A 27,290-nucleotide genomic window follows, 5' to 3' on the forward strand; every position below is an offset into this window, starting at 1 on the left:
GGCAGTTGGTGGCAAGGTATTAGGGCTACTGTAAGCGTAGTTTACAAATGTATCCAAGTGTTGCTTCTCTTTCTCGCTTTCTCTCTCCCTCTTTAGCTCTCCATCTTGTGTAAGTGTCAAAGTGTGTTGTCCACTAGGGACTTGTTGTCATCGTATTACGTTTCTAATCAATAACCTATACCGTGTGTGTGTGTCTGTATCCTATGTTGTCATGTAGTTTGTTAGTAAATAAATAGTCAAATAAATTTGTGTGGTACGGAATGATCAGTGAGACTCGGGTTTGTGCAGATTCACGAAGTCTGCGACGTTCAGAATGAGATTGATATGAGGAAATTATTAATTAGTTACTCTTATGATATCTATATATTCTTGAGTTAATTCGGGAGATTGTAACTTGTTAAACAACAACCAAATTCCTAATGAGTTGATTGTTACATGATTAATTTAATCTAATAACAATTAAACATAGTAGGTAATTATTCTATGAATAACAGTCATCACATTAATGATAGTCACATCACGACATATTGGAGCCCTGTGTGAGGAATCTAAGAAAAAACTAGGCCTTACTATTGAATTCAGTCCATATGAATTGTGTAGCAAAATATGTTATACACCAATAGCGCTGTAGGCAGGACAAAGTGGAGTGGCGTGTGTGTGGTTCCTTTTCATCCAGATACTAGTAGGGAGAGATTGACTCTTGTGTTGTATATCAGATGAAAAGTCAGTGTGTAGGGAGGTCAGAAACCTGCCCGTGTGGTGCAAGGACAACAACCTCTCCCTCAACGCGATCAAGACAAAGGAGATGATTGTGGACAACAGGAAAAAGAGGACTGAGCACGCCCCCATTCTCATCGATGGGGCTGCAGTGGAGCAGGTTGAGAGCTTCAAGTTCCTTGGTGTTCACATCACCAACAAACTAACATTGTCCAAGCACACCAAGACAGTCGTGAAGAGGGCACGACAAAACCTATTCCCCCTTAGTAGACTGAAAAGATTTGGCATTCGTCCTCAGATCCTCAAAAGGTTCTACAGCTGCACCATCGAGAGCATCCTGACAGGTTGCATCACTGCCTGGTATGGCAACTGCTCGGCCTCCGACCGCAAGGCACTACAGAGGGTAGTGCGAACGGCCCATTACATCACGGGGCCAAGCTTCCTGCCATCCAGGACCTCTATACCAGGCGGTGTCAGAGGAAGGCTCTAAAAATGGTCAAAGACTCCAGCCACCCTAGTCATAGACTGTTCTCTCTACTACCGCACAGCAAGTGGTACCGGAGCGCCAAGTCTAGGTCCAAGAGGCTTCTAAACAGCTTTTACCCCCAAGCCATAAGACTCCCGAATATCTAATCAAATGGCTAACCAGACTATTTGCATTTCCCCCCCTTTTACACCGCTGCTACTCTCTGTTGTTATCATCTATGCATAATCACTTTAATAACTCAACCTACATGTACATATTACCTCAACTAACCGGTGCCCCCGCACATTGACTCTGTATTGGTACCCCCTGTATATAGTCTCAATATTATTTTACTGCTGCTCTTGAATTACTTGTTACTTTTATTTCTTATTGTTATACATATTTTTTTAAGTAAGCATTTCACTGTAAGGTCTACTCTAGAGGCGAAAGAAACGCACACCTATTTAGGAGAGGTGCTGGCTAGCGGAGTAATTACCTAATAACCAGACAAGCTGTCGAAACGTTGGATATTAGGTTATTCTATTATTGCATCTGAGCTCCTCCTTTAATTTTTCAACTGAAAGGTGTACACCTGTTGTATTCGGCGCATGTGACTAATAAAATTTGATTTGAAACCCCTACTCCCTTTCTCTCCCGCTTTCTTACTCCCCCTTTTATTTGTACCACTATGCTCCATACTTGCTTCACTTTCTTCTCCATCACTATCTCCTACCATCTCTGACCAAGTCACAGCACAGCCGTGCCGAACAGCCGCCACACAGAGTAAAATTTGATTGTTTGTTTATCAACGATTGATACCGGAGCTCTGATCAGTATCTAGCTATCAGATTATGTCGCCTTTAAATAAATAATGGTGTGTCTAATTGAACACATTTTTGAAGTAACAAAGACATAGAAGTTGCTTACGTGGAAGAACTTACTGACATTGTCAAAATCTAATGACTGCAACTTTCTTCTGTCTTTTTCTTCTTCTATGATATCACGTTGAAGGTGCATGCTGCCACCTACTGTGCTGGAGTGTTCGATCAATGTTTGCCTAATTCTGTAGTACTAAGAAAATAAAAGAAATCCATACTAACTTCTACTCCCCCAACAAAAAAACTCCCAATCCATTAAACTTGATCTTTTTCATGCTGAAACAATCCACCCATAGGATTATTCAGCATGTCAACAACCATTGACAGTAACATCTGTTATCCCCAATAACTGTTTTGCCATATCCACTACCACCTTCAACCTGGCATTTCTGTCTACCACAACCCGAGTCGTGTTGATAACCTTACCAATGAAAGCTATGAAGTTAACTTTATTAACTATCAGCGTCCTTTGACACAGCACATTCATGATCGCAAGATTCCTGAACAAGTCTTCGAAACCATGCCAGACTCAGCAGAAGCACCAGGTCCACTTAGTACAGGAACAGCCATGGAAGCTCCATCAGTCCGCACTGTAGTTCCACCAATCTATCTCACAACCTCTGCATATGATACATCTTGACTGATTCTATGCTGAACAAAATTAAATGCAACATGCAACAATTTCAAAGATTTGACTGAGTTACAGTTCATCGAAGGAAATCAGTCAATTGAAATAAATTCATTTGGCCCTAATCTATGAATTTCACATGACTGGGCAGGGGTGCAGCCATGGGTGGGCCTTGGAGGGCATAGGCCCACCCACTTGGCAGCCAGGCCCAGCCAATCAGAATGAGTTTTGCCCCACAAAAGTGCTTTATTACAGACAGAAATTACTCCTCACGTGGGCTGAGGGGTGGTCTGCGGTTGTGAGGCCGGTTGGACATACTGCAAACTTCTCTAAAATGACATTGGAGGCAGTTTATGGTAGAAAACAACATTGAATTATCTGGCAACAGCTCTGGTGGACAAGCAATTGCACGCTCTCTCAAAACTTGAGACATCTGTGGCAATGTGTTATGACAAAACTGCACATTTTAAAGTGGCCTTCTATTGTCCCCAGCACAAGGTGCACCTGTGTAATGATTATGCTGTTTAATCATCTTCTTGATATGCCACACCTGTCAGGAGGATGGATTATCGTGGCAAAGGAGAAATGGTCACTAACAGGGATGTAAAGAAATGTGTGCACAACATTTGAGAGAAATAAGCTTTTTGTGTATATTGATTTCAGCGATGATTTCAGCATGTAAATCTTGGTGGGGCAAACCCCAAACATTTTTGGGGATGCATGCCAGCAAAGCCACTACATGACACAATGCTAAACAATACATCAATTGCACTATAACAGTGACAAATGGTGCCTACATAAAGCTGTCCCAACACCTTACCACTGCTACACCTGGCTATCAGCGGAGTCTTGTCTGGCAGCGAAACAGTTAATTCAGCCTCATTTACCGCCTTTAAAAAAACAGCTGATATGGCTGACTTGCCACAAATGTGGTTTCTACTTACAATTGAGATGTACAAACTATGGCTTAAGAGAGGCTGTCACGCCCTGATCTGTTTCACCTGTCCTTGTGATTGTCTCCACCCCCTCCAGGTGTGGCTGATTTTCCCCAGTGTATTTATCCCTGTGTTTCCTGTCTCTCTGTGGCAGTTTGTCTTGTATGTTTTTCCAAGTCAACCAGCGGTTTTCCCGTTCTCCTGCTTTTTGCTATTCTCTTTTTTCTAGTCCTCCCGGTTATGACCCTTGCCTATTTCTGGACTCTGTACCCGCCTGCCCGACCATTCTGCCTGCCTTTACCACGAGCCTGTCTGCCACTCGGTACTTCCTGGACTCCGATCTGGTTTTGACCTTTTGCCTGTCCACGACCATTCTCTTGCCTACTCCTTTTGGATTAATAAACATTGTAAGACTCCAACCATCTGCCTCCTGTGCCTGCATCTGGGTCTCGCCTTGTGTCATGATAGAGGCAATTTGTAATTTAGATGAAGACATTAATGAGCGAGCTAGGACGGGCGTAGTCAATATAATTATTTGCAGTGGTGGAAAAAGTACACAATTGTCATACTTGAGTAAAAGTATACATACCTTAATAGAAAGTTAGTCAAGTAAAAGTCAGCCAGTAAAATACTACTTCAGTAAAAGTCTAAAGGTATTTGGTTTTAAATATACTTAAGTGTCAAAAGTAAATGTAGTTGCTAAAATATACTTATGTATCAAAAGTAAAAGTATAAATCCCTTAATTCCTTATCTTAAGCAAAGCAGATGGCACCATTTTCTAGTTTAAAAAATGTACGGATAGCCAGGGGGACACTCCAACACTCAGAGATTATTTACAAAAGATGCATTTGTGCTTAGTGAGTCTGCCAAGCCAGAGGCAGTAGGGATGACCACGTGTTCTCTTGATAAGTGCGTGAATTTGATTATTTTCCTGTCCTGCTAAGCATTCAAAATGTAACAAGGACTTTTGGTTGTCAGGGAAAATGTATGGAGTAAAAAGTACAATATTTTCTTTAGGAATGTAGTGAAGTAAAAGTTGTCAAAAATATAAATAGTAAAGTAAAGTACAGATAACTAAAAAAATGACTTAAGTAGTACTTTCAATTATTTTTACTTAAGTACTTTACCCCACAGATTATTTGTTCAGCACTTTTAAACTGTACAGCGACAGAATTCAGAACATGGGCCATTCATAAAGTATTCTCCCTGTACACTAAGTCAGAACCATAGGATAAATAAAAGGGGCATATAAGCAGACAATGAAAGCTCTTAAAATATTCAATGATGCTATTTCTCTAAAACAGGCTACAGGCTACATGTGCACCACCAAGTCAGAACAGTAGGCTAAGTTATGAGAAAAAAAGGGACCAAATTATTAGGGTCATGCACATGGGCTACTAACAGCTTACTACACAACATACACTTACTATTACATTCTTAGCTACAGTATACATATCTCCCTGGCATATTACATCCTTTATGCATCAGCATACAATACATTTTTGGACTCATTTGAACAGGAAGATGGTGCAGCAGTCCTTCGTGGGCAAATTTTGGCAACGTCTGGCATTCTCTGGATTTATGGTGCTTTCAAGACAAATGGGAACTCGGAAAAAAACAAGGTTGAATCATGACGTCGGAGCTCTAGAAAGATGCCCGAGTTCCTGACTTGGAATACCGAGCTTGATGACCGTTCAAAACGTATTTTCCCAGTCGGAGCTTGTTTTTGTTTTTTTTCCAGAGTTTCCAGTTGTCTTGAACTCACTGAAGTCTGAGATTTCCCAGTTCCAAGTTTTCAGTTATTTTGAATGTGGCAGAAATCATGCTGAATTGACAGCATGGCCAAGCTTGGAAAAGAGACCCTTCAACCTAGACTTGGACCACACACACTCCACCGAATAGCAGGCTAGTGATTGCGTTGCAATGCTTGCAGTTAGCCACTAATTCCTTCCAAACCACGCATTGTTGAATTTGCAATTTCCAACTTGTTGTGTAATGTTTATGTCCAATTGCCGATGATTTCATCTATAATTTCTCTTCATATGACAAGGATTTAAATGGATTTGTCAGTAGATAGTCAAGTTAATTCATGATGATGACTGCTAGCTTGCTAGCTAAGATTTTGAAAGTATGATGTTGACATGATCAGTCCAATCAAAGCTACCGTAGATATAACATGATTTGACGTCATTTTATCAGTGGCCAGTAACTCTAGAGGCTTGAATTTTCGAGCTTTCCCCATAGATTTTGTGGTGGCGTAGTGTCCCCATGAGTGACAGAACACTGAGCCAATCATGGCGCAACTAGAGAACATTACCAACCCTTTAAAAAAATTTTTTTAAAGCTTAACAGGTGGGGCTCAAAAGAGGTGGGGTTCTGCCCCACCTGCCCTGAATGACAGATCGCCACTGGTTCTAGGAATTTTTATTTCAGCTCATGAAACATGGGACCAACACTTCACATGTTGCTTTTATTGTTTTGTTCAGTGTATATCGCTGAGCTCTGCACCTGGCATCCACCAAATGCTGCACTATGTTCCCCCCCACATTTACAACACTTAACCTTCCCATTTCTCCCACATTCACCATAGTCACGTTCCACTCCACACTTGGCACATTTTTTCTTTCCTTTACACTGAACAACTACATATTCAATTTTTTGGCATTTAAAACACCGCAGTGGGAATGGGACACATTCTCTGACATTGAAACTAAGGAATCCTATCTGTACTTTTCCAGACAAAACCTTCTCAAACCTCAGCAGCACCGACACGCTTTCACTTCTTTGACCCTCTTTCCTACTGATCGAACTTTTGGCTTCGATCACTCTGCCTCCCTTCACATTTTCTTTGATATCATCTATGGACATATATATTTGGGCCCCAGTGATGACTCCCCTAAACCTAGCACCAGAGACAAAACTGACTTTTAATCTTCTTCCCGTTAAGCTCTTCAATTTGCATAATCTTCCTTTGCTAAGTCTGACTACCATAACATATGATTAATCTACATTTTCCAATCAACCGGGCTAGTTTGACTTCACCTATCTTTCTCTAAGCCATTAGTTAGTCACTGTGGTCTCATCAAACACCATCACCACTTCTCATCAAACACCATCACCACTTTCCACTCCAACACATTATTACTCTTGCTTCATACCTTGGCCCTCTTTATGCTTTCTTTACTAGACGTGCCACTGCTTTCAGTATCATGAGCTCTCTTCTCCCTATGTACAATAGTTCCAGTGCAGACCATTCAGGTCCTCTACCTTCACCCTCCCGCTCCATGGCTTTAGAACTGACGGCCATATATAGTTTACATTCCACCACAGCTGTTGCTTCTCCAACGTTTTCCCCATTTCCATCCCGAGCGCATTGTCAAGCCCTCTCTCACACATAAAACACTGGCCAGCCTTGTCCAGATTTATTCGTAGATCAAAAAAATATTCGTAGATAAAGAAAAGGCGTTATACCCATTAATGGTAATAACTTGACATCAAGAAACGCCCCTATCAGAAAACGCCCTCAATTGCTGTCTGCAATTACACCCTTCGCGATAGTCCGCCATATTGTCTCTGAGACAGCAGAAATCATACAGAAGTACACCGGCGAGAGGAAAGAAAGGGAACCTGCCTTCACTTGGATCCCATATTTGATCAAAGAGGTAGCTATATACAATGGAAGTTTGTCCTCTGGTTTAAATTATTTTATGAAATAAGCAGTCAGACATGCTAACCGATTTAGCTAGCCAAACCAGCAGTGGGACCCGGTGACTAGTTAGCTACCTACTAACGTTACGCATGTAAATTGGGGCGAGAGGGTGATGGTGGGGTAGGGAGACTACCGGTATCAATCCAGTTGGATAACAATTTACAGCTGACAGGTTGATTTCGCAAACTTTTGCCAATTAACGTTAGCGAACTTTAGTAGCTCTACGAGCTAACACACTTTTGTTATTCCTCAATACAACGAGACACGTTTCTTATCAAACATGGCATTAGTTAACTATTTTAGCCAGAGGGCAGCAACACCACTTTTCCCCAAGAGATTGCATCCATTACAGAAGGAGACTATTAATAGCCACATTTTTCAATTAAAACTAGCTAGTGTAACGTCATAATATTATGATATGTAGTGGATGTGAAACTCGCCTGTGGCATGTTGCAACGGAAACCGTTTACTCTATGAACCAAACAGAATTTGTCCAATAGAAACTCAAGTTTTCGTTTAACGTTTTGCAACGTAATCCGCTAAATGAATACACTCCATCAATATCACACCGTCCCTGAATTCTAAAGGCAACTGTTGCTCACATAGTGGTAACTGGTTCTCTCCCCATCCCTTATTGAGCAACAGGTGATTTTAGACCTCAGTGAAGGTGTGATGTACTCCAGGCGATTTTTCACATTCGCACCCCAATGGTGCGGTGACCCGGCAGCTGGTGTTCGGAGGAGTAGGAAGGGGTCAAATGGGGTGGATGTGAAACTCGCCTGGTTGCCGGAGTACATTGGTGATATCACACCTTCCCTGAGATCTAAAGCCGACTGACTAGCCTGTTGGGGGCGATGAAACAACGGAAGCCATTCAGTTTAAATGGAAGATGGCGCGGGAGCGTGAACTGGGCGGGACTAAAGTTGGAAAGCTGAACGTTGTGCAAATACTCTGCCATATCAGGGCGCGATTGACCAATCGAAGCTCATTTATGGCTTCCAGACCCTACTGGATTGACGTGCACTCTGTTGTACTACTTAGCTGACAAGTTGTTGCATTATGAACGCTAGTCAGTGAGAGTATTGTGCAATGAATGTTGCAGATCTTATATTCTTGCAGATCTTATATTCTTACCTATCCCAGAAGATGGTACTTCAGTTCTTCAAGTCTAGTCTAATCTGAGGTGTAAGAGCTAGGTCAAAGGAGCCTCTGGGTAAAACCGTTAAACCACAAATGCGTTGACTGCTTTGTTAAGTTGGCTCCAGTGAGGATATCTATGACGGGCACCACAGTTATGACCGTTTGTCCATTGCTGGCAAAGATAAGCGAAGGCTTGACTTACTATATTGCAGATGGAATTGGTATATTGGCAAGAAATATGGATGGATATCTTAATTTAGCAATTCAAGCCTGTATGAGTATTATGCGCCTTTTGCTTAAGAAATGCGATTTTTTTCAGTTAAAAATAGAATAAAAAGCCAAATGCTATATTATTTGTGTCTTAAAGTTGCAGCGTTAATGATGAATTCCATCAAACATATTCATGATCATGGACGTAAGAGATGCAGGGTTTTTCCTGGACAAAAATGGGGCATGGTGCTGGGCGTGGCCATTGGTGCGGTCCGGCGACCAAACATTTGAGGTCTGGTGTTGGCCGCAGTGACAACATTTTGCAGTTTTAAAGCAAATTTCCTGCAATTCTACACATTTTGCTATGACTTATGCAATCTGAATGGCTCAAACATAACAAAATTATGCCATGACAAAAATCATTCTTGGAATTTTAAATTCTTCCTGTGCAGCTTTTATTTTGTTGATTGTTTGTTCTCAAAGATGATCTTATTAAAAAAGACATAGGTCCGTTACGCCGCGGGGCGGCAGGTAGCCTAGTGGTTAGAGCGTCGGACTAGTAACCGAAAGGTTGCAAGATCGAATCCCCGAGCTGACAAGATAAAAGTCTGTCGTTCTGCCCCTGAACAAGGCAGTTAACCTACTGTTCCTAGGCCGTCATTGAAAATAAGAATTTGTTCTTAACTGACTTGCCTAGTTAAATAAAGGTGAAATAAATCATCTTTTAACATATTTTTTAAATCAACTGTTTGGACATAGGTGGCCCGTCCAAGACTTTACTATGCAGATAAAACCCTGGAATGGATTTAGCATTAATTAATTTAACTAGGCAAGTCAGTTAAGAACAAATTCTTATTTACAATGACAGCTTACCCCAGCCAAACCCTAACCGGGACGACACTGGGCCAATTGTGCGCCACACTATGGGACTTCCATTCACGGCCAGTTGTGATACAGCCTGGAATCGAACCAGGGTCTATAGTGACGCCTCTAGCACTGAGTAGACCGTTGCACCACTAAGTCAGTAGTCATATAGCTTATCCCCGCCAGCAGTAGTAATTTAACATTGTGTCAATACTTTGGCGGTGGTGCAGTGACCCATTTTTAAAAACAACCTACTGGTAGTCAGGCCTGGAATTTTGTATGCAACAATCCATAGCCTTCTAGCTTCTTCTTCACTTTTTTTAGACTTATGGTCAACAAATGCAGTGATATAACTGTGCATCAAATAGATTTTACACACACCTGTTGAAACTTTGTGATTGTCTGCACTGGCCATCAGTTCTTCGGAAAGTCCCCCCTCCCCCCCATGTCAATGATGCTTATTTGATCTGGCCTTGGTGATGGTCTCAAATAATCTAAATAATATATGCCATTTAGCAGATGCTTTTATCCAAAGCGACTTACATTCATGCTTGCACACAGTCCCGGGAATCGAACCCACTATCCTGGCGTTGCAAGAGCCATGCGCTACCAACTGAGGTCCACGAATATAACTGACATTGTTTATTTTGTCCCCTCTCTCCCCCCTGTTGTCTCAGCTGTCCAGAGGTTCCCCTGGTGGCTTCCCTTGCTTACAGCCAAAGCCCCCCCCCCTTACCCCCTGCCCTGTCACAAAGAGCCCCCCCTACCTTCCCTCTCCCTCTTCCCTCCTCGTCCTTCTCTGCAGTAAGTGGCCCCTTCCCCTCCTCTGCCAAGCTGTTGGACATGCCAGGACCCGTGCAGAGTCGGGCCCGTGTGTACACAGATGTCAACACACACCGGCCCAGGGAGTACTGGGACTACGATTCCCATGTGGTGGAATGGGGGTACATACCAGTCTCAAGTCACAGTGACATTGGTGCTTGCTAAACTATTATGAGGCTGAAATGACTATTTCTCTTCATTCCATGTTAAATCTCAAGGCTAGATCAAGGTCTGCTCCCTTTGTGTCATTTGCAGTTTAATTTTAATTGCCTTGAATGGTGTAATTGACAAAAAAAAATTCTGCCCGCAGAAATCAAGATGACTTCCAGTTGGTGCGGAAGCTTGGACGCGGGAAGTACAGTGAAGTGTTTGAAGCAATCAACATCACCAACAATGAGAAGGTTGTGGTGAAAATACTCAAGGTAAGGCCACAATGAGAAATCAATATCATTCAGATCATAGATTGCCATTCGATACAGACTCGCATTGGATTCATATTGAATTAAAATCACCCAGACAATCAATACAATTGGTCTTTATTTGTGTTCATAGCCCGTCAAGAAGAAGAAAATCAAGCGTGAAATTAAGATCCTGGAGAACCTCCGCGGAGGCCCTAACATCATTGCCCTCAAAGACATTGTCAAAGACCCAGTGGTGAGTAGGAATGGCGGGAAAGGTGTGAAAACACTATTGTTCTTTTAGAGCATGCCATGACTTTGGTGCAACAACCCTTTCTCTTCTTTCAGTCTCGGACACCCGCCTTGGTCTTTGAACATGTCAACAACACTGACTTCAAGGTAAGCCAGTAATCAGTTTTTTTACACCTGAGTCTTATGCACATCGCAGCAAAATGTTTTGCAACGGAAAATGTAAATGTTTCTGATTGGACAAGTTCTGGGGTGTATTCACTAGGATCCAAATGGAAGCAAACTAAACGGGGAGGAACCTACCTGAATTTATCCAGTAGACTCTAATTTTCAACTGTTTGGACTAATGATTACACCCCAGGTAGTCCCTCTCCGTTTTAGTCTGTTTTCTTCCATTTGGTGCCTAATGAATACGACCCTGATTCTTGACCGTGTACAACATCTCTATTCTGAAACAAAGCCCTGTGAAACCTTCGTTCTTGGCATGCATGCTGTTTCCCCAGTCTCGTGTGTGTGTGTGTGTGGAGGGACAAAAAGGTGCAGTGCTATGTCTTCCGTGCCAGGATGTTTGTTGTCCTGTGGTTCTATCCTCAATCGCTGGTACACTATGATCAAGTTTGGTGTTGAATTACTTAATAATAGACCTAAATGTTACCATTCAGATGCCCAAGTTGATAGCTTGTGATTTGAATATGGGAATTCTTTGTATTGGATAATGTGTTCAGGTTGCAAAGACCTATACGCGTGTTATTTTCATTTCACTAGGCAAGCCAGTTAAGAACAAATTCTTATTTACAATGACGGCCTAGGAACGGTGGGTTAACTGCCTTGTTCAGGGGCAGAACGACAAATTTTTACCCTGTCAGCTCGGGGAGTCGATCTAGCAACCTTTCGGTATTGGCCCAACGGTCTAACCACTAGGTCCATTATCTACCTGCATGTACTGTTCAGGGTGTCGTTAAATCACTGTATTGATTCACTGCATCTGTTCTTACTTGCAGCAATTGTACCAGACCCTAACAGACTATGACATCCGGTTCTACATGTTCGAGATCCTCAAGGTTAGTCTCGTAATGTTGTAATTTGTGTGAACTATCCCATTAATTTGTGTTAGAAGCCCAGAGACTTTGACGGACATGAGTCAGCATTTCCCCCTCTCAAAACAAGAACATTCAGGTGCTTAGAGTATAGGGCCCTTGTTTGTCTTTGTCCAATGGTTACATACCAGCTCTCTATTTTGCCATCAACATGTTTGTGCACCGAGACTGGTAGACAACATCTGTTTTGTAATTTCTGCCTTTTATTGCATTACTGTGTTGAGTAAATCCCCAGCCTCATCGTTGCTAACCAGAGGCAATTTTGGCTCTTGGCTCTGTGCACAGGCCCTGGACTACTGCCACAGCATGGGAATCATGCACAGGGATGTGAAACCCCACAACGTGATGATTGATCACGAACACCGAAAAGTGAGTGTTTACGACCAATGCGGCGGAGACACAATAACTATCTGATTCGCCCTAGTCAAGACCTTTGTCATCCATTGAATGTGACTACAATATGTAGGTTAGTTTAAATAGAAATTGGATATTGTTCCACAACAATCCTCAATACAATACCCCAAAGTCCAAGTAGTCTCTCCCAGTTTCACTCTGTTTGGTGCCCTAATGAGCACAACCCTGTTGTATTTCTCTCAGTATTGACTTGCCTCTGTTTTGTGTATTCTTCCAGCTGCGCCTTATTGACTGGGGTCTGGCTGAGTTCTACCACCCGGGACAGGAGTACAACGTCCGAGTGGCTTCTCGCTACTTCAAAGGACCCGAGCTTCTGGTCGACTATCAGGTATGTTGTCCTGCTACTGTTATGAATTGTGTGACCAGCTCAGTCTATATTATTTGCTGTTGTGTACATCCCATGTATATGCATACAGATACCCTTTTCACAATACTGAGCTGTGCTGGTTACGCATCCACCATAGTTACTGGAACCGTGCTGGACAGGGCAATGTGAAAACAAAATATCTTTATTATTTTATTTTTTTTCTCTCACCGTCTTTGTGCAGTTGTATGACTACAGTCTGGACATGTGGAGCTTGGGCTGCATGTTGGCCAGCATGATCTTCAGGAAGGAGCCTTTCTTCCACGGCCACGACAACTACGACCAGGTAAACACACACTCTTCAATACCTTGTCCACCATGTCTCAAAGGTCACACTCATTACCAGTGAAGAAAATAACCTTGGGCCTGTTCAGGAGGGTGTATGGTTACAGAACAAACAGATAGAAATAGACTGTGTAGAACAGATATGATTCTGTTGGGGACAATAGGGAATCCTGTCAGCTCTATTCATTCCATTTCTATCTGCAACGTTCAGAGCGTTTCACGTCACTGAATACGCCCCAGGTGAGATGAATCACCTGATGTTGTTTCTGACTTTGTAGTTGGTAAGAATAGCCAAGGTGTTGGGAACGGAAGACCTGTATGACTACATCGACAAGTACAACATTGAGCTGGAGCCTCGGTTCAATGACATTCTGGGAAGGTACGTTGTCTGTCTTCACTAGTGTGAGTTTTTTACACTGGGTTTGTAAACTCCTTTCTCATAGGGTTTACGGTATGTTGCATGTAAAAAATAAATGCAAGCAGGCCCATTTCCCCCCCCCCCCCTTTCCCCCCCCCCCCCCATATTCTCGCCTGAATACACCTTTTATACCTGTTGTGCGCATGCCGGTGAAGAGTGTGTAGATGTGGGTGGGTGTCTATTTTAATAAATCCAATGAATATATATACCATCACAAAGAAATCCATTAGTTTAGGCAGGTCATTATTCATTAGTTAAGATGAAAAAAATGTGTTTTTAAAAGAATAGAATAATATATTTGGAGTTAATTGTTACTGGTCTGTGCAGCCTGTAGGCTACATGGCAGCACCATGCAAATTAAATCACTAGTTTATTTTGTTGATTAAAGCAGACAATACACACTCACATTCCCTTGCCCTGATCAGTCAACACACATATATTTTATAGTAAAAATAGAATGGAATATAACAATAAAATAGAAAAATATGGGATCGTGTTGAACCGCGGTCATATAACAAAAGAGTGATAATTTTTAAACAGATCCCAAGCCAACACCTTTTTGAGAATTTGTATGTGCTTGAGAAACCTTAATCTGCTCTTTCCGATCATGTAACTAAAATCAAAATCGGACCTGAATGAACCTCTGTGTAATTTGAAAAAGTCACTTTTGATCCAGGTTTCATTTTTTTCCTATCCTCACTCCGCGTGTTAGGGAGTGATAAAAAAATAAATAGCAATCTATATTTTGAAAAGCATGCGTGTCTCGTGTTCATATTTCACAACATCTGCATGCTTTTGGAGTTGCTTGTACCCGATCGAGCGAAACAATAGGCCTACACTTGATTTCAGGCTTCATTGTTGCGTGCTAAATGTTTCTGATCAGTGATGGATGACTAGATGAGCTACCACCTCCACGTATTTATTTGCCCAGCCAGGGACCAATTGACCAAATTTACAAAAAGATTATGTGAAGCAAAATCACATTGCTTGATTATCAGGCAAGCTTTTGGTTGGGAGTAGGCTACTATGTGAGTGAAGAGCAAAATAATAAACGTGTTAAGCTACATAACTTGCTAGCAACATGTTCTGATTAGTGCTAATACAGCCAACTAGACTATAAGGTGATCATGAGCAGCACTCGCCTCAAACTAGCTAACATTTCCCCAGCCTAATTGTAACCAAATATCCAAACAGATTCAGTGAAAACAAAAACCTGACATTGATTGATTTATCCAGAGTCCCCACGCTGTCCCAGTCAAAACAGTGCTGAAATGATCATGTAGTTGACCACACGCAGGTATCGCTTCAAATGTATTATAACGATTGGATAAGTTGAGGAGTTTCGGCGCGCAACAAAGTGATACATGCCTGTCAGTGTAGTGTGCGCCAATGCCTCTTCAGCATTACTGCCATTTTTGTGTTTAACATTTTTCATAATGGCAACAACAATAGAATGTTCATGATTTAATGCATGACGGTAAGATGAAAGGGGACTTTTATACTGAGGGGTTGGTGGGACTTTTAAACACATTGCAGCAATCATGACTAGGTCGGTTGGCAGGAAAAATAAAACTACAGGCTTTGTTGCTGGAAATACCCGCCCCCCCCCTCGGTTTCGTCTTAGTTTGAAAGGGATATTAGTTGTTCCTGCCATAAACAACACCTGAATCTAGACACTGCTGTGCATAGGGGTTTTTCTTTTCTTCTTTTTTTGCACTGCTGCTAACCTGCTCTCCCCTTCCAGACACTCTCGTAAGCGGTGGGAGCGCTTCGTCCACAGTGAGAACCAGCACCTGGTCAGCCCCGAGGCCCTGGACTTCCTGGACAAGCTGCTGCGCTATGACCATCAGGCCCGGCTGACCGCCCACGAGGCCATGGATCACCCTTACTGTAAGTGCGAGGAGGGATCCAGTTGCCAGTACATTTAGCCGAACTGCAAAGTTAAAATGGGCTATATCGTGAAAACAAAATGTAAGGTTAGGGGTATGGTTAATCAGACCATGGACCCATATTGATGAGATTGGAAGGGACCTGTGGTTTATCGCAGGGGTGGGCAAAATACTGCAGAATTATTATTTTTTTCAGCCCTCAGTGGATTTAGTTTTCTGGGTAGGCTGGAAATTATTATTTTGGTTTAGAAAACTCCAGGGCACAATTGAATGCCTTAAACTCAATAGAAAATGATGTAGAAATGACAATGGACCTACAGGTAACTGACAAAAAAATGGAAACACTTAAGTAAATGAGGGTTACAAAGTATATTGAATGCGGGTGTGGTTTCTGAGTTAATTAAGCAATTAACATCCTATCATGCTTAGGGTCATGTGTAAAAATGCTGTACTGGCCATTATTTTGGCTACCATGGCTATGACCCCATAGGATGACAATGCCCCCTTAAACAGGGCACGAGTGGTTACTGAATAGTTTGATGAGCATGAAAACAATGTAAATCATATGCCGTCTCAGTCACCAGGGGCCTGTTGCACAAAACTAGGATAAGGGATTAAGCCAGGATATCTTGGTGATCCTGGCTCAATTGATCCGTAATCCGGTTGCACTAAAGATGGATAGGGGGCAGGAGGATATGTTATGGTATAAATTACCATGGAGATTTATTCTGTGGAGCTAGCCTGCTCCAGACCAGGCTAAATTCCAGGATCTATTTAATCTCATCCCTAATGTCAGTCAGCAGTCACCACAAATGGAAACCAATAGTTATTTCACTGCTCACTATACATTGTTATCACATATAACTAGACCCACTGTTATTATTTAAACGTTTGTGATCATTAATTTCAATGATTTTGGATAAAAAATGATTTTTAGATGATGTTGCTATCATTAGATAATTTACAGTTTCCCATAGACTATAAGGCTATATATAAAATGATAGAATATTAGGGCCACAGAGGGGAAAAAAACACAAGTCATAATATTGTAACCAGTTGTTTTAAAGGAGGACAGTTGTTAAAATGACAGATGTGGGGCATTTCGTGAAATTGTACTTCAGTATGGTTTCATAAACAAAGACATGCTGATGTGCCAGAATATTAAGTATCACATTGTCATAAGTATCAAAACTGTAAAAACAATATGTAGCTTTTCTGCAGAAAGAACCAGCCTCATAAATTTATGACTTTATCCTTTTTCTTCAGTGTGGCCCTAGTACTCTGTCATATAAACAAATACACATTCCATATGAATATAAAAACACAATGTGTAACATTATGTTCCTTTATTGAATAAGGACAAAACAAAGCAGGTAAACCATCAGCTCCTTTCGAAACTGAAGTCACAGTGACTCTACAAGATGGAAAGCACAGAATCCAAGCATATTATACAAAATGATACATACACATTCAAAGGTCTGTATATAACACACCCTGCATGTCTGCACACTAAAATAAATGCAGGACAAATCCATACACATCAACTGAACAGACAAATGAATGGATGCAGTAGCCTCCCTGCAGCCTTGTATTACACACAGTATACCGCACAAACATCATAAGAGGCCAAATTCGTCAAAAAACGAACCCAAAAAAAACCAAATTCCTCTGCCACCGCAGGACATATTTAACCAAAATTGAAAGCACACATACTAACTAAAATAATTCAACACATATTGGTCCCTCAGCAGCCGACCACTGTCGTCATCAGGGAAGATTGCCGGATTGTCCCAGTCCATGGCTGGTGGCACTCTGGGGGCCCTCTCCTTCCTCAGGCAGGCCACATTGTGGAGGACAGCACAAGCCACAGTAATATCACATGCCCTAACAGGGCTGACCCTTAATTTGTGAAGGCAGTGAAAGCGTGCCTTCAGGAGGCCAAAGGTCATTTCAACTCTGGCCCTGGTCCTGGCATGGGCATGGTTGTAGGCCTGCTGTGCTTCCTGGGGGTCTGTGAAAGGTGTCAGGAGAAAAGGCTGGCAGCCATACCCCCTGTCTCCCAGCAACACACCAGAGAATTCACTTGTCAACACAAAATCTCATCATTACTACCTCATAAACACAGTGATATTCTTGACACAGCCATGATGGTTATAAATAGGGGTTGTGTGGCTTACCTTGTGATAGGCACTGATAGATTTCAGAGGCCCGAAAGATTCTGGAGTCATGGACTGAGCCAGGCCATTTTGCCACAACATTGCTGATCACACAGTCAGCATTGCAGACCATCTGAAATCATAAGATGAGGAATATTACACCAATCAATGCACATCACTGGCAATGCAGAGTGTTCGTCAATGGACAATATCAAAAAGTTATGTTCACCTGAACATTAATGCTGTGAAAGGATTTCCTATTCACAAAATCGGCCTCATGGGCACCTGAGGGGGCTTTTATCCTTATGTGTGTGCAGTCCACTGCACCAATGACATTGGGGAAACCTGTCACACAAAGTAATGAGTATCCTACTATGTGTTAACAGTTGTCCTGTAATTTGTAGATCCTCTTACCTGCAATCCTATAGAACTCCTCTTTGATGTCACAGAGTCTTCTGTGGCCAGGGAAGGAGATGAAGACATCTGCTAATGCTTTGATAGCCAGACACACACTCCTTATTGTGCGGCAAATTGTGGCCTTGTTCAGCTGTTCTGCATCCCCCACTGAGTACAGGAAGGCTCCACTAGCAAAAAAGCGCAAGGCCACACAAACCATTTGCTCCACACTCAGTGCATGGCTCCGTGCAGTGCGGTGCTTAATCCTGGGACCCAGTAGTCTGCATAGATACCTGATGCCATCTGCAGAAAACCTGTATCTTTCATATAGATGGTCATCAGGGAAGGCCAGTGGGTCCAACCGGTCCCTGAAGACCCTTTCTCGCCTGAAGGCTCTCCTCAGCACAAGTGCTTCTTCATCCACCACATCTCGCACGAATGGGCATGCCATTGTCAGAGCAGAAAGGAACACACAATTTTGGGCCTTCATATAGGCTAGTGGCCACACCTGGTGCTGGGGGGGTGGGCAAAAGAGGGCGATGCCTTATAACGATGACTTGGTTGTACTGATTGCTGGGAAAATAAAAAAAACCTTAGAAAGATGCCACCGTCCTGTGTGCTCACAATAAGAGCTCATATGTCATGGCTCACTTGACTTTACGAGAATATACCTAATTTTTATTTTGAGCTGTGTCATCTTCTTGGAGCTGGGGGAGGAAAGAAAAATAATGAATAATACATTTGTGTTACAGTTAGCATACAGTGTACATTGAAGGCATATCTCACCTCCCTCTCAAGTTTTTTTATTTCAAGGTCCAGTTTCCTAATTGTCCTCTTTTTTATTTCGGACTCCAGTGCAAGATTTTCCATCTTTTTCTTCTTGTACTGAATGTCTATGTCTGCCAGTTCTATTTGGCGCCGGAGGTGGTTGCCATACAACTTTCTGATAGCTTGTGAGCTCTGTGAACACAATACAATTAGCGCAGCTGGAATTTGGCAGGATGTGGTGTCCTTTTATTAATACGCACTATGTTGCCAGGCTGGTTTTCCCACTGTATAGCATCTGGGTCCTGTAAAAGAAATTAGATTTTTTGATTTTGATGAGGACTCCTCACCATTGTAGAGTAAATAGTACTTTCACAGTCTTAACATGATACCTCATGCCTTCTGGAATCCAGAGAGATGGTCTCCTCCTCATCATCGTCTCCATCATGTGCTGTTGCTGCTGCACTGGGGCCTTCACCCTATCACATTTAATCGGATTCATATTGAAGCTAGTAGACAAGACATGCCAGGCCTACAGTATGCCTTTGATGGAGTACTCACTGGATCAGCATCGTCTGGTGCTTGTGCTGGTGGCTCTAACAGGAACACAGTGCTGCCAGACACTGCAAGGCAATAGGTAAACCAAAGTCAGACAGTCCAAATTGATTCAATATGAATGTGGTTGTATCCCATGTAGAGATGGAAGGACATACCTTGAATGAAGCGGGTGGCATCTTGGGAGGAACCTATGCTCGTCTCTTTCCCCCCAGGGATCCCCTCTAAGACGGGCCTGCCTTTATTTAGCTCCAAGGCCATGTCCTCTGCTGGGGTAAGGTCAGCCTTTGGTGACCCACCACCCGTGCCTTGTCTGTGGGTATTCTTTTTCACTGCTAAAACAGTACAGACAATGTGTGAGCAGGCACCTTCTGGGTACAATATATGCTTGTGCTTTGTTAAATATTAGTCAGGGACCATACCATTCTGCAGAATGTTCTTGTATTTGATTTTGACCTGCTGCCATGTCCGTTTTGGCCCGTTCATGTTTAATCTACACACACACACACACACACACACACACACACACACACACACACACACACACACACACACACACACACACACACACACACACACACACACACACATTTAATGGAGTCACACTGCAAAAAATTACTTGGTATTTTTGTCTTGTTTTCAGTAAAAATATCAAAAAATTTATCATAGCTTTATACAGTGTGATGGAGTTACTTTACACAATTTCACTCATATCTGCAGTGCATTTCAATTAAAAATTTAACCGTTTCATAATTACAGTACAACTGCATTTTTGGAGATGTGAATTAAATATTTGAATTGTAATTGTGATGTTTCAGCGGAGCGGTGAGTGTGTAATTGTGCACTACTTACGCATTCAGGCGGTCTGCAATACTTTGCCACGCTTTTTCTCTTTGCTTTATCACTGTGGCGGTGTTGCCTTTCTTCTTAATTATATCTTTTACCTCCTCGTATGCCTCCATGAGGATTTGTGCTTCCGACGGGGAAAAGTACGCGGCTCTAGTTGCCATGGTAAATCAGTTAATCTGTGATCTGTGGCGGGGTCTATTTGAGTGAGCCGTGAGCGCGCACCTATCCAGGATTGGTTTCACCTGGCTTAATGAATCCGTGTCTGCTCATCCTGGCTTGGTCTTTGTGCAACCAATTAAGCCTGGACGCACATGTTTTGGCTTCATTGAGCTCAGCTGAGTCATTTATCCCGGATGTCTTAATTCTACTTTTGTGCAACAGGCCCCAGATCTCAACCCAATTGATCACTTGTGGGAGATTCTGGAGTGGTGCCTGAGACAGCTTTTTCCATCAACAAAACACTAAATGATTGAATTTCTCATGGAGGAGTGGTGTCACATCCCACCAATAGAGTTCCAGACACTTGTAGAATCTACGCCAATGAGCATTGAAGCTGTTCTGGCTCGTGGTGGCCCCACACTCTAAGACACTTTGTTGGTGTTTCCTTGATTTAGTCAGTTACCTGAATATTAACTGCTGTTTTTCTGCCCCGCAAATGTATTTTGACACAAATCAAAGGCTTGTTATGACCGGGGTTACTTGGCATCTCAACCAAATTTCTCTGTTGAATGCAACTCGCAGCTAAAAGGTATAAGTTATTTTCATGTAATGAAGGAGCAGGGAGTTTTAGTCATTCGTAGGCTGTATGTCATGCTATAAGAAGATTATTTTGTTTGCTCTAATCCGGGTCTTGTTCATTAGGGCACACTAGCAAAACGTTTTACAACGGCAAACAAAAACAAGCATGTCTTGTTGGAAACGTTCAGGTAGCGCCGCCTCGGTTTACTCTGCTTTCCTTCATTTTGTGTGTAATGAACACGACCCAGTTCACTGGTTATCTGCAGTTCCTTATGACCATCTACTTGCAGTGACTAGGGACTCGAGACTAGAGATTGTTCACTGTTTTTAATATGAGTTCTTTTGTCCACAAAGATACTGTTGTGAAAGACCAGGGTCGCATGCCGGGGTCGGCCAACCCGTCCGGCGGAAATACTGCTGTAAGCACAGCCAACATGGTCCCTGGTGAGTGCAAACACACACACCCTAATCATCCTAACCCTCCCACCCATGCATCCTCATCTGAACTCCCAGAGACTCCCATCACTCAGTGTTAAGGAGGATGTTTTGTCTGCGGGAGGCCAAGTTTGGAAATCAAATTGAATTAAGCAGCCGACTTGGTCTGTGTTAAGATTGAATTAAGCAGCTATATTTGTCCATGCAAATTGGACAATCTTCTATCAAGGGTTACCACATTGTCATAATTGACATACTGTAATTCAATCCAATACATTTCATAAGAGCTAAACTCACCATATGCCAGTGCGCATCCCTTGTCATCTTTCTTATGTAACTCATTGGTTATACAGACCTGCCAACATGCACGCATTTTGCGTACCAACTACGCAATTCTCTGTCCATGTACGCAGGTACGAGATCCGAGTTAAAAGTACACAGAAATAAATAAGGCCTCATTTAAATAAATAAAAAACATGTGTATATATATATATATATATATTTTTTTTTTTACATTTCAGTAATAAAAAATGTATCCACTGAGTGAATCTAACATCCCGATTCTTGAGCTGCAACACACGGGCATGTACGAAGTTTGTGTCAACGGACATGGAGATGAATACATCATTATTGGATGTAGCTACCCCGTGTCTGCCCCTCCTCCTGTTTGTTGTGATGCTGAGTTCGCCGACTGTCAGCTGTACGTAAACACATGGACAAATCCCTTTCTCGAATCCGTGTGTTGTGGAAAGGTTAACACTAATTGTTTCAAGCTAATGTTAGCGAACACAAGATTGACATTCAGTGGGCTCTAAAGTGCCAGCAGTTCACTTGCATCTGCTAGTGAAAGAAATTAAATGCATATGCGAAAAATAACTGGTCGCATTTGTTCGAGTGTGATATACATTTTAATTCTGCGTCCCATTAGTTGTATTTTCCACGTAACATCACGAGGATCACGCAACCTGATAGACAGCAACTGTAATGATGATCCACGTCACAAAAAGCATTACAAAAGTATAATAAAATAATAAATCTAACATCTTGGCATTAAATGGAGTCGGGAGTTTAGAAGACCGCTCGATGAAGAATGAATGAGCGTCCAGTATTAGCTATAGAGGCAATGCTTCTGAAATGCCTTTGCACCAGATTTGAGATTTGATCAATTTTGAAAATCTGAAATCTTGTATGCGCTGCAAAGAAACACAATAGAGACCTTCACATCGGCTGAAACACCGGGCTCTTCTAGCGAACCGCGTTCAGATTCCCTTTGCGGTAGCCTACTTAAGTTTAGCCAGTTTGCTGTCTGTGTCGATGCGATGATTTGTTTTTATCTTGTTCAAAATGATTTTGCTTTTAGGGTTGATTAGGAACCGTGTCTAAAAAGCCAATACTTGTGAGCTGGCCCTAGTGATTGGCCCTGTTTGAGAGGTGACAAGCGTTCCTCTATTATAGAGACTAAACTTGGGGGCATGTGCTAAGAAAAACGTTATAGATAACTATCTCCATTCTACACTTGTACATGTAATGGAATAAACATACAATCTGTGCTAATTACACAACATTTATTTATTTGAAATGTTCTGTACTTATCAGTGTGAATCTTTTATTTATGTTTTGTACATACCTTTTCAGAGGGCTGAACTGAACCAGGTGTGATCCATAATGTTTGTCTAAGCACACGAATCTCCAATTTCCCGCGCGCCTCTGGTACTCTAAAAAGTTGGACAGGGTTGGCAGGTCTGGTTATACTGTAGCTCACTGCATCATCAAAACACCCTTGGAAGAGTGTTTTCTAAGTAACCCCCGTGGTTATCTCTGAGGTGTTCGGTGGTTAAGCTAAATTCCCCTTTTTTCCTCTCAAGGTATATCTGCCTTGCCAGCTGCTACTGCCCTGGGCACCCTCACCGGCTCGCCTGTCCTCTCTGCTGCCACCAACGCCCTGAGCACCCCTGTGCCCGCCGCCGTTAGTGCCCCCCAGTGATGGCACCCCTAGGGGAGCAAACCTATGGGTGCCACTCATGCAGGCACGCACCAACATCTCTACTTACTCAGTCAGTCCGACTGCCCTGAGATCCAGGAATGCCAACCTCTGAAGACTCTCTCGCCTGAACAATGTTTATCTGTTTCTCCTTGAATGAACTTGAGTTAACCAGACATGAAATGAATGTTCTGTGTAATCGACACATGCAGGTATTTATTTCATCTTGATGGCTGTGTGTGTGGCTATGTCCACAATCTGAGAATGAGTCACGAATCCAAGGGTGATGGGGGTTTCTCCCCCTCGAACACGTTTTCTTTTGTACATTACTGACAAGTAGTTAATCGAAAGGTAACAGGAAAGGGACATTAGCATTTAGACCAAAAGGAGCAGTCTGCAGTTTACTAATGCAACCTTGTCAAACGAGCGCTGGCGAGCACACCTTAAGCAATTCCCATATTTAGTCCAGTCTACTACTCTATACCACCATTATGAAAGACTTCCCCACGGTATTTGGAAGTGTTTGGTGCTGTTCTGTGCTCCAGTGGTGTGTTGAAACACTGAAGCTGCCTCACTCAACGTATCCTAATGACACTTCAGCCTGAATAGTATGTCTTGCCTTTCTACTATACTGGATACCTAGTTTTTGATGTAAGGGTTCCCTGACAGTTTTCCTTTTTTTTTACTGAAATGCTGTGGTATTCTGGATGGGTTTAATTTACTGTGGCAATGGTTTGATGGCAGTATTGTCATTCAATCCCTTCGAAAGCCAGGCAAAGCTATCTGTTCTGTTATTTAGAAAAGTTTCTCTCAAACTTGCTGCTTTCCAGTTCCTTGATTTAATTCAAGTCGTGAAAAACTGTTTACTCAATCGCTTGAGAAAGAGGAGACTGACTAAACCTTTTTGTTTTCTCGGGGAGAGTAAGTTATATGTGGAGAAAATATGGATGGTGTTAGATATAAGATCACAACTGAATATGAAGGCACCGGAGTCCTGGTTAAGTTGGCTTGAAATGTGTTTATCTATCTGCTGAGGAAAGTGGTTTTCTTTTTGTATTAAGTTTGTTTCGGGGGTAAGTTTCTTGGATCGATCACCTGTTTGGCTAACACTTACGGTGGTAAGAAAAAGTATGTGCACCCTTTGGAAATACCCGGATTTCTGCATAAATTGGTGGTAAAATCTGATCTTCATCTAGGTCACAACAATACACAGTCTGCTTAAACTAATAACACACAAACAATTATACGCTTTCATGTCTTTATTGAACACACCGTGTGAACATTCACAGTGCAGGGTGGAAAAAGTATGTGAACCCTTGGATTTAATAACTGGTTGACCCTCCTTTGGCAGCAATAACCTCAACCAAATGCTTTCTGTAGTTGCGCATCAGACCTGTACAACGGTCAGGAGGAATTTTGGACCACCTCTTTACAAAACTGTTTCAGTTCAGCAATATTCTTGGGATGTCTGGTGTGAATTGCTTTCTTGAGGTCATGCCACAGCATCTCAATCGGATTGAGGTCAGGACTCTGACTGGGCCACTCCAGAAGGAGTATTTTCTTCTGTTGAAGCCATTCTGTTGTTGATTTACTTCTGTGTTTTGGGTCGTTGTCCTGTTGCATCACCCAACTTCTGTTCAGCTTTAATTGGTGGACATATAGCCTTACATTCTCCTGCAAAATGTCTTGATAAACTTGGGAATTCATTTTTCCGTCGATGATAGCAAGCTGTCGCGGCCCTGAGGCAGCAAAGCAGCCCCAAACCATGATGCTCCCTCCACCATACTTCACAGTTGGGATGAGGTTTTGATGTTGGTGTGCTGTGCCTTTTTTCTCTCCACACAGTGTTGTGTGTTCCTTTCAAACAACTCAACTGTAGTTTCTTCTGTCCACAGAATATTTTGCCAGTATCGCTGTGGAAAATCCAGGTGCACTTTTGCAAACTTCAGATGTGCAGAATTTTTTTTTTTTGGACAGCAGTGGCTTCTTCCGTGATGTTCTGCCATGAACAGCATTCTTGTTTAGTGTTTTAGGTACTGTAGACTAGTCAACAGAGATTTCTTTAAGTCTTTAGCTGACATTCTAGGATTCTTCTTAACCTCATTGAGCATTCTGCGCTGTGCTCTTGCAGTCATCTTTGCTGGACGGCCACTCCTAGGGAGAGTAGCAACAGTGCTGAACTTTCTCCATTAATAGACAAATTGTCTTACCATGGACTGATGAACATCAAGGCTTTTAGAGATACTTTTGTAACCTTTTCCAGCTTTATGCAAGTCAACATTTCTTAATCTTAGGTCTTCTGAATTCTCTCTTGTTCGGGGCATGGTTCACATCAGGCAATGCTTCTTGTGAATAGCAAACTCAAATTCTGTGAGTGTTTTTTAAAGGGCAAGGCAGCTCTAACCAACATCTCCAATCTCGTCTCATTGATTGGACTCCAGGTTAGCTGACTCCTGACTTAATTTAGTTTTTGGAGGAGTCATTAGTCTAGCGGTTCACATTCCAACCTACACTGTGAATGTTTAAATGATGTATTCAATATAGACAAGAAAAATACAATAATTTGTGTTATTAGTTTAAGCACACTGTTTGTTTATGTTGTGACTTAGATGAAGATCAGGTCAAATTTGATGACCAATTTATGCAGAAATCCAGTTAATTCCAAAGGGTTCACATACTTTCTTGCCACTGTAGATACTGGAAGATGTATTGAACTTGAAGGGGTAACATTTTCCCTGCGTTTTAGTGCCATAAATGGGAATCTTGTGTAAGGATAGACCCTGCTGTACATATGCATCCTTTTTTTCCATTTGAAATCTCAATATATGAAAAATACATGCATACATGAACAAAGTTGAGTCCTTACATCACTGTATATATTTTTATGTCCTTATATGTGTTAATAAACACGTGTTTTATTTATCAAGTAAATCTGATTGTATTGCAAAAAATGTCAGTGTCCCCTGATTGTAAGATTTTACAAACATTACTTTCCTTAGTATTCTTTTGAGAGGTCACTTACAGTGCATTTGGAAAGTATTCAGACCCCTTGCCTTTTTCCACATTTTGTTACAACCTTATTCTAAATTGTATTAAATAGTTTTTTTTCTCATCAATCTACACACAATACCTCATAATGACAAAGCATAAACAGGTTTTTAGAAACAGTTACACATTTATAATAATGTATTTTTAATATATCACATTTACATAAGTAATAAGTCCTTTTACTCATTACTTTGTTGAAGCACCTATGGCAGCGATTACAGCCTCGGGTCTTCTTGGTTATGACGCTACAAGCTTGGCACACCTGTATTTGCGGAGTTTCTCCCATTCTTCTCTCCAGATCCTCTCAAGCGCTGTCAGGTTGGATGGGGAGCTTCGCTGTACCGCTATTTTCAGGTCTCCAGAGATGTTCGATCAGGTTCAAGTATTTTATTAGGATCCCCATTAGCTGTTGCAAAAGCAGCAGCTACTCTTCCTGGGGTCCACATGAAACAATACAGAACATCTATAGACAAGAACAGCTCAAGGACAGAACTACATAGATTTAAAGTCTGGGCTCTGGCTGGGCCACTCAAGGACATTCAGAGACTTGTTCCGAAGCCACTCCTGCATTGTCTTGGCTGTGTGCTTAGTGTTGTTGTCCTGTTGTAAGGTGAACCTTCGCCTCAGTCTGAGGTCTTGAGCACTCTGGAGCAGGTTTTCATCAAGGATCTCTCTGTACTTTGCTCCTTTCATCTGCGACTCGATCTTGACTAGTCTCCCGGTCCCTGCCGCTGAAAAACATCCCCAGAGCATGATGATGCTGCCACCACTATGCTTCATCGTAGGGATGGTGCCAGGTTTCCTCCAGGTGTGACGCTTGGCATTCAGGCCAAAGATTTCAATCTTGGTTTCATCAGACCAGAGAATCTTGTTTCTCTTGGTC

General features: G+C 42.1%; 2 protein-coding genes and 1 non-coding gene across 4 annotated transcripts; 2 read left to right on the forward strand and 1 right to left on the reverse strand.

The window, feature by feature from the left end:
* The first annotated feature begins 7,190 nt into the window (after positions 1-7,190).
* On the forward strand, positions 7,191-26,281 carry LOC139565151 (casein kinase II subunit alpha-like). The gene is made up of 13 exons (XM_071385271.1): positions 7,191-7,287; positions 10,226-10,492; positions 10,681-10,792; positions 10,923-11,024; positions 11,117-11,167; positions 12,019-12,078; positions 12,400-12,483; positions 12,746-12,856; positions 13,077-13,178; positions 13,456-13,556; positions 15,340-15,485; positions 21,298-21,387; positions 23,244-26,281. The coding sequence occupies exons 2-13, from the start codon at positions 10,392-10,394 to the stop codon at positions 23,360-23,362; spliced, it is 1,179 nt and encodes a 392-aa protein (XP_071241372.1). The 5' UTR covers positions 7,191-7,287; positions 10,226-10,391; the 3' UTR covers positions 23,363-26,281.
* Positions 11,488-11,625, forward strand: LOC139569002 (small nucleolar RNA SNORA57). Its single transcript, XR_011673839.1, has one exon. It is a non-coding gene; the product is annotated as a small nucleolar RNA SNORA57 (small nucleolar RNA).
* LOC139565156 (putative nuclease HARBI1) lies at positions 16,793-20,599 on the reverse strand. Of its 2 annotated transcripts, XM_071385295.1 has the most exons (9): positions 19,515-20,599; positions 19,363-19,424; positions 19,194-19,280; positions 19,065-19,106; positions 18,823-18,996; positions 18,708-18,743; positions 18,055-18,609; positions 17,870-17,985; positions 16,793-17,773 (listed from the first exon to the last, which is right to left on the reverse strand). In XM_071385295.1, exons 1-6 carry the CDS (start codon positions 19,615-19,617, stop codon positions 18,708-18,710), a joined length of 504 nt encoding a protein of 167 aa, XP_071241396.1. In that variant the 5' UTR covers positions 19,618-20,599; the 3' UTR covers positions 16,793-17,773; positions 17,870-17,985; positions 18,055-18,609. The 2 variants fall into 2 exon arrangements, with proteins under 2 accessions (XP_071241396.1, XP_071241387.1); XM_071385286.1 differs by lacking the exons at positions 18,708-18,743; positions 18,823-18,996; positions 19,065-19,106; ... (1 more) ...; positions 19,363-19,424; positions 19,515-20,599 and having other exon boundaries at positions 18,055-18,705.
* Positions 26,282-27,290: the final 1,009 nt, after the last annotated feature.

Source organism: Salvelinus alpinus, chromosome 2, assembly GCF_045679555.1.
Source record: "Salvelinus alpinus chromosome 2, SLU_Salpinus.1, whole genome shotgun sequence".
Classification (NCBI taxonomy): domain Eukaryota; kingdom Metazoa; phylum Chordata; class Actinopteri; order Salmoniformes; family Salmonidae; genus Salvelinus; species Salvelinus alpinus.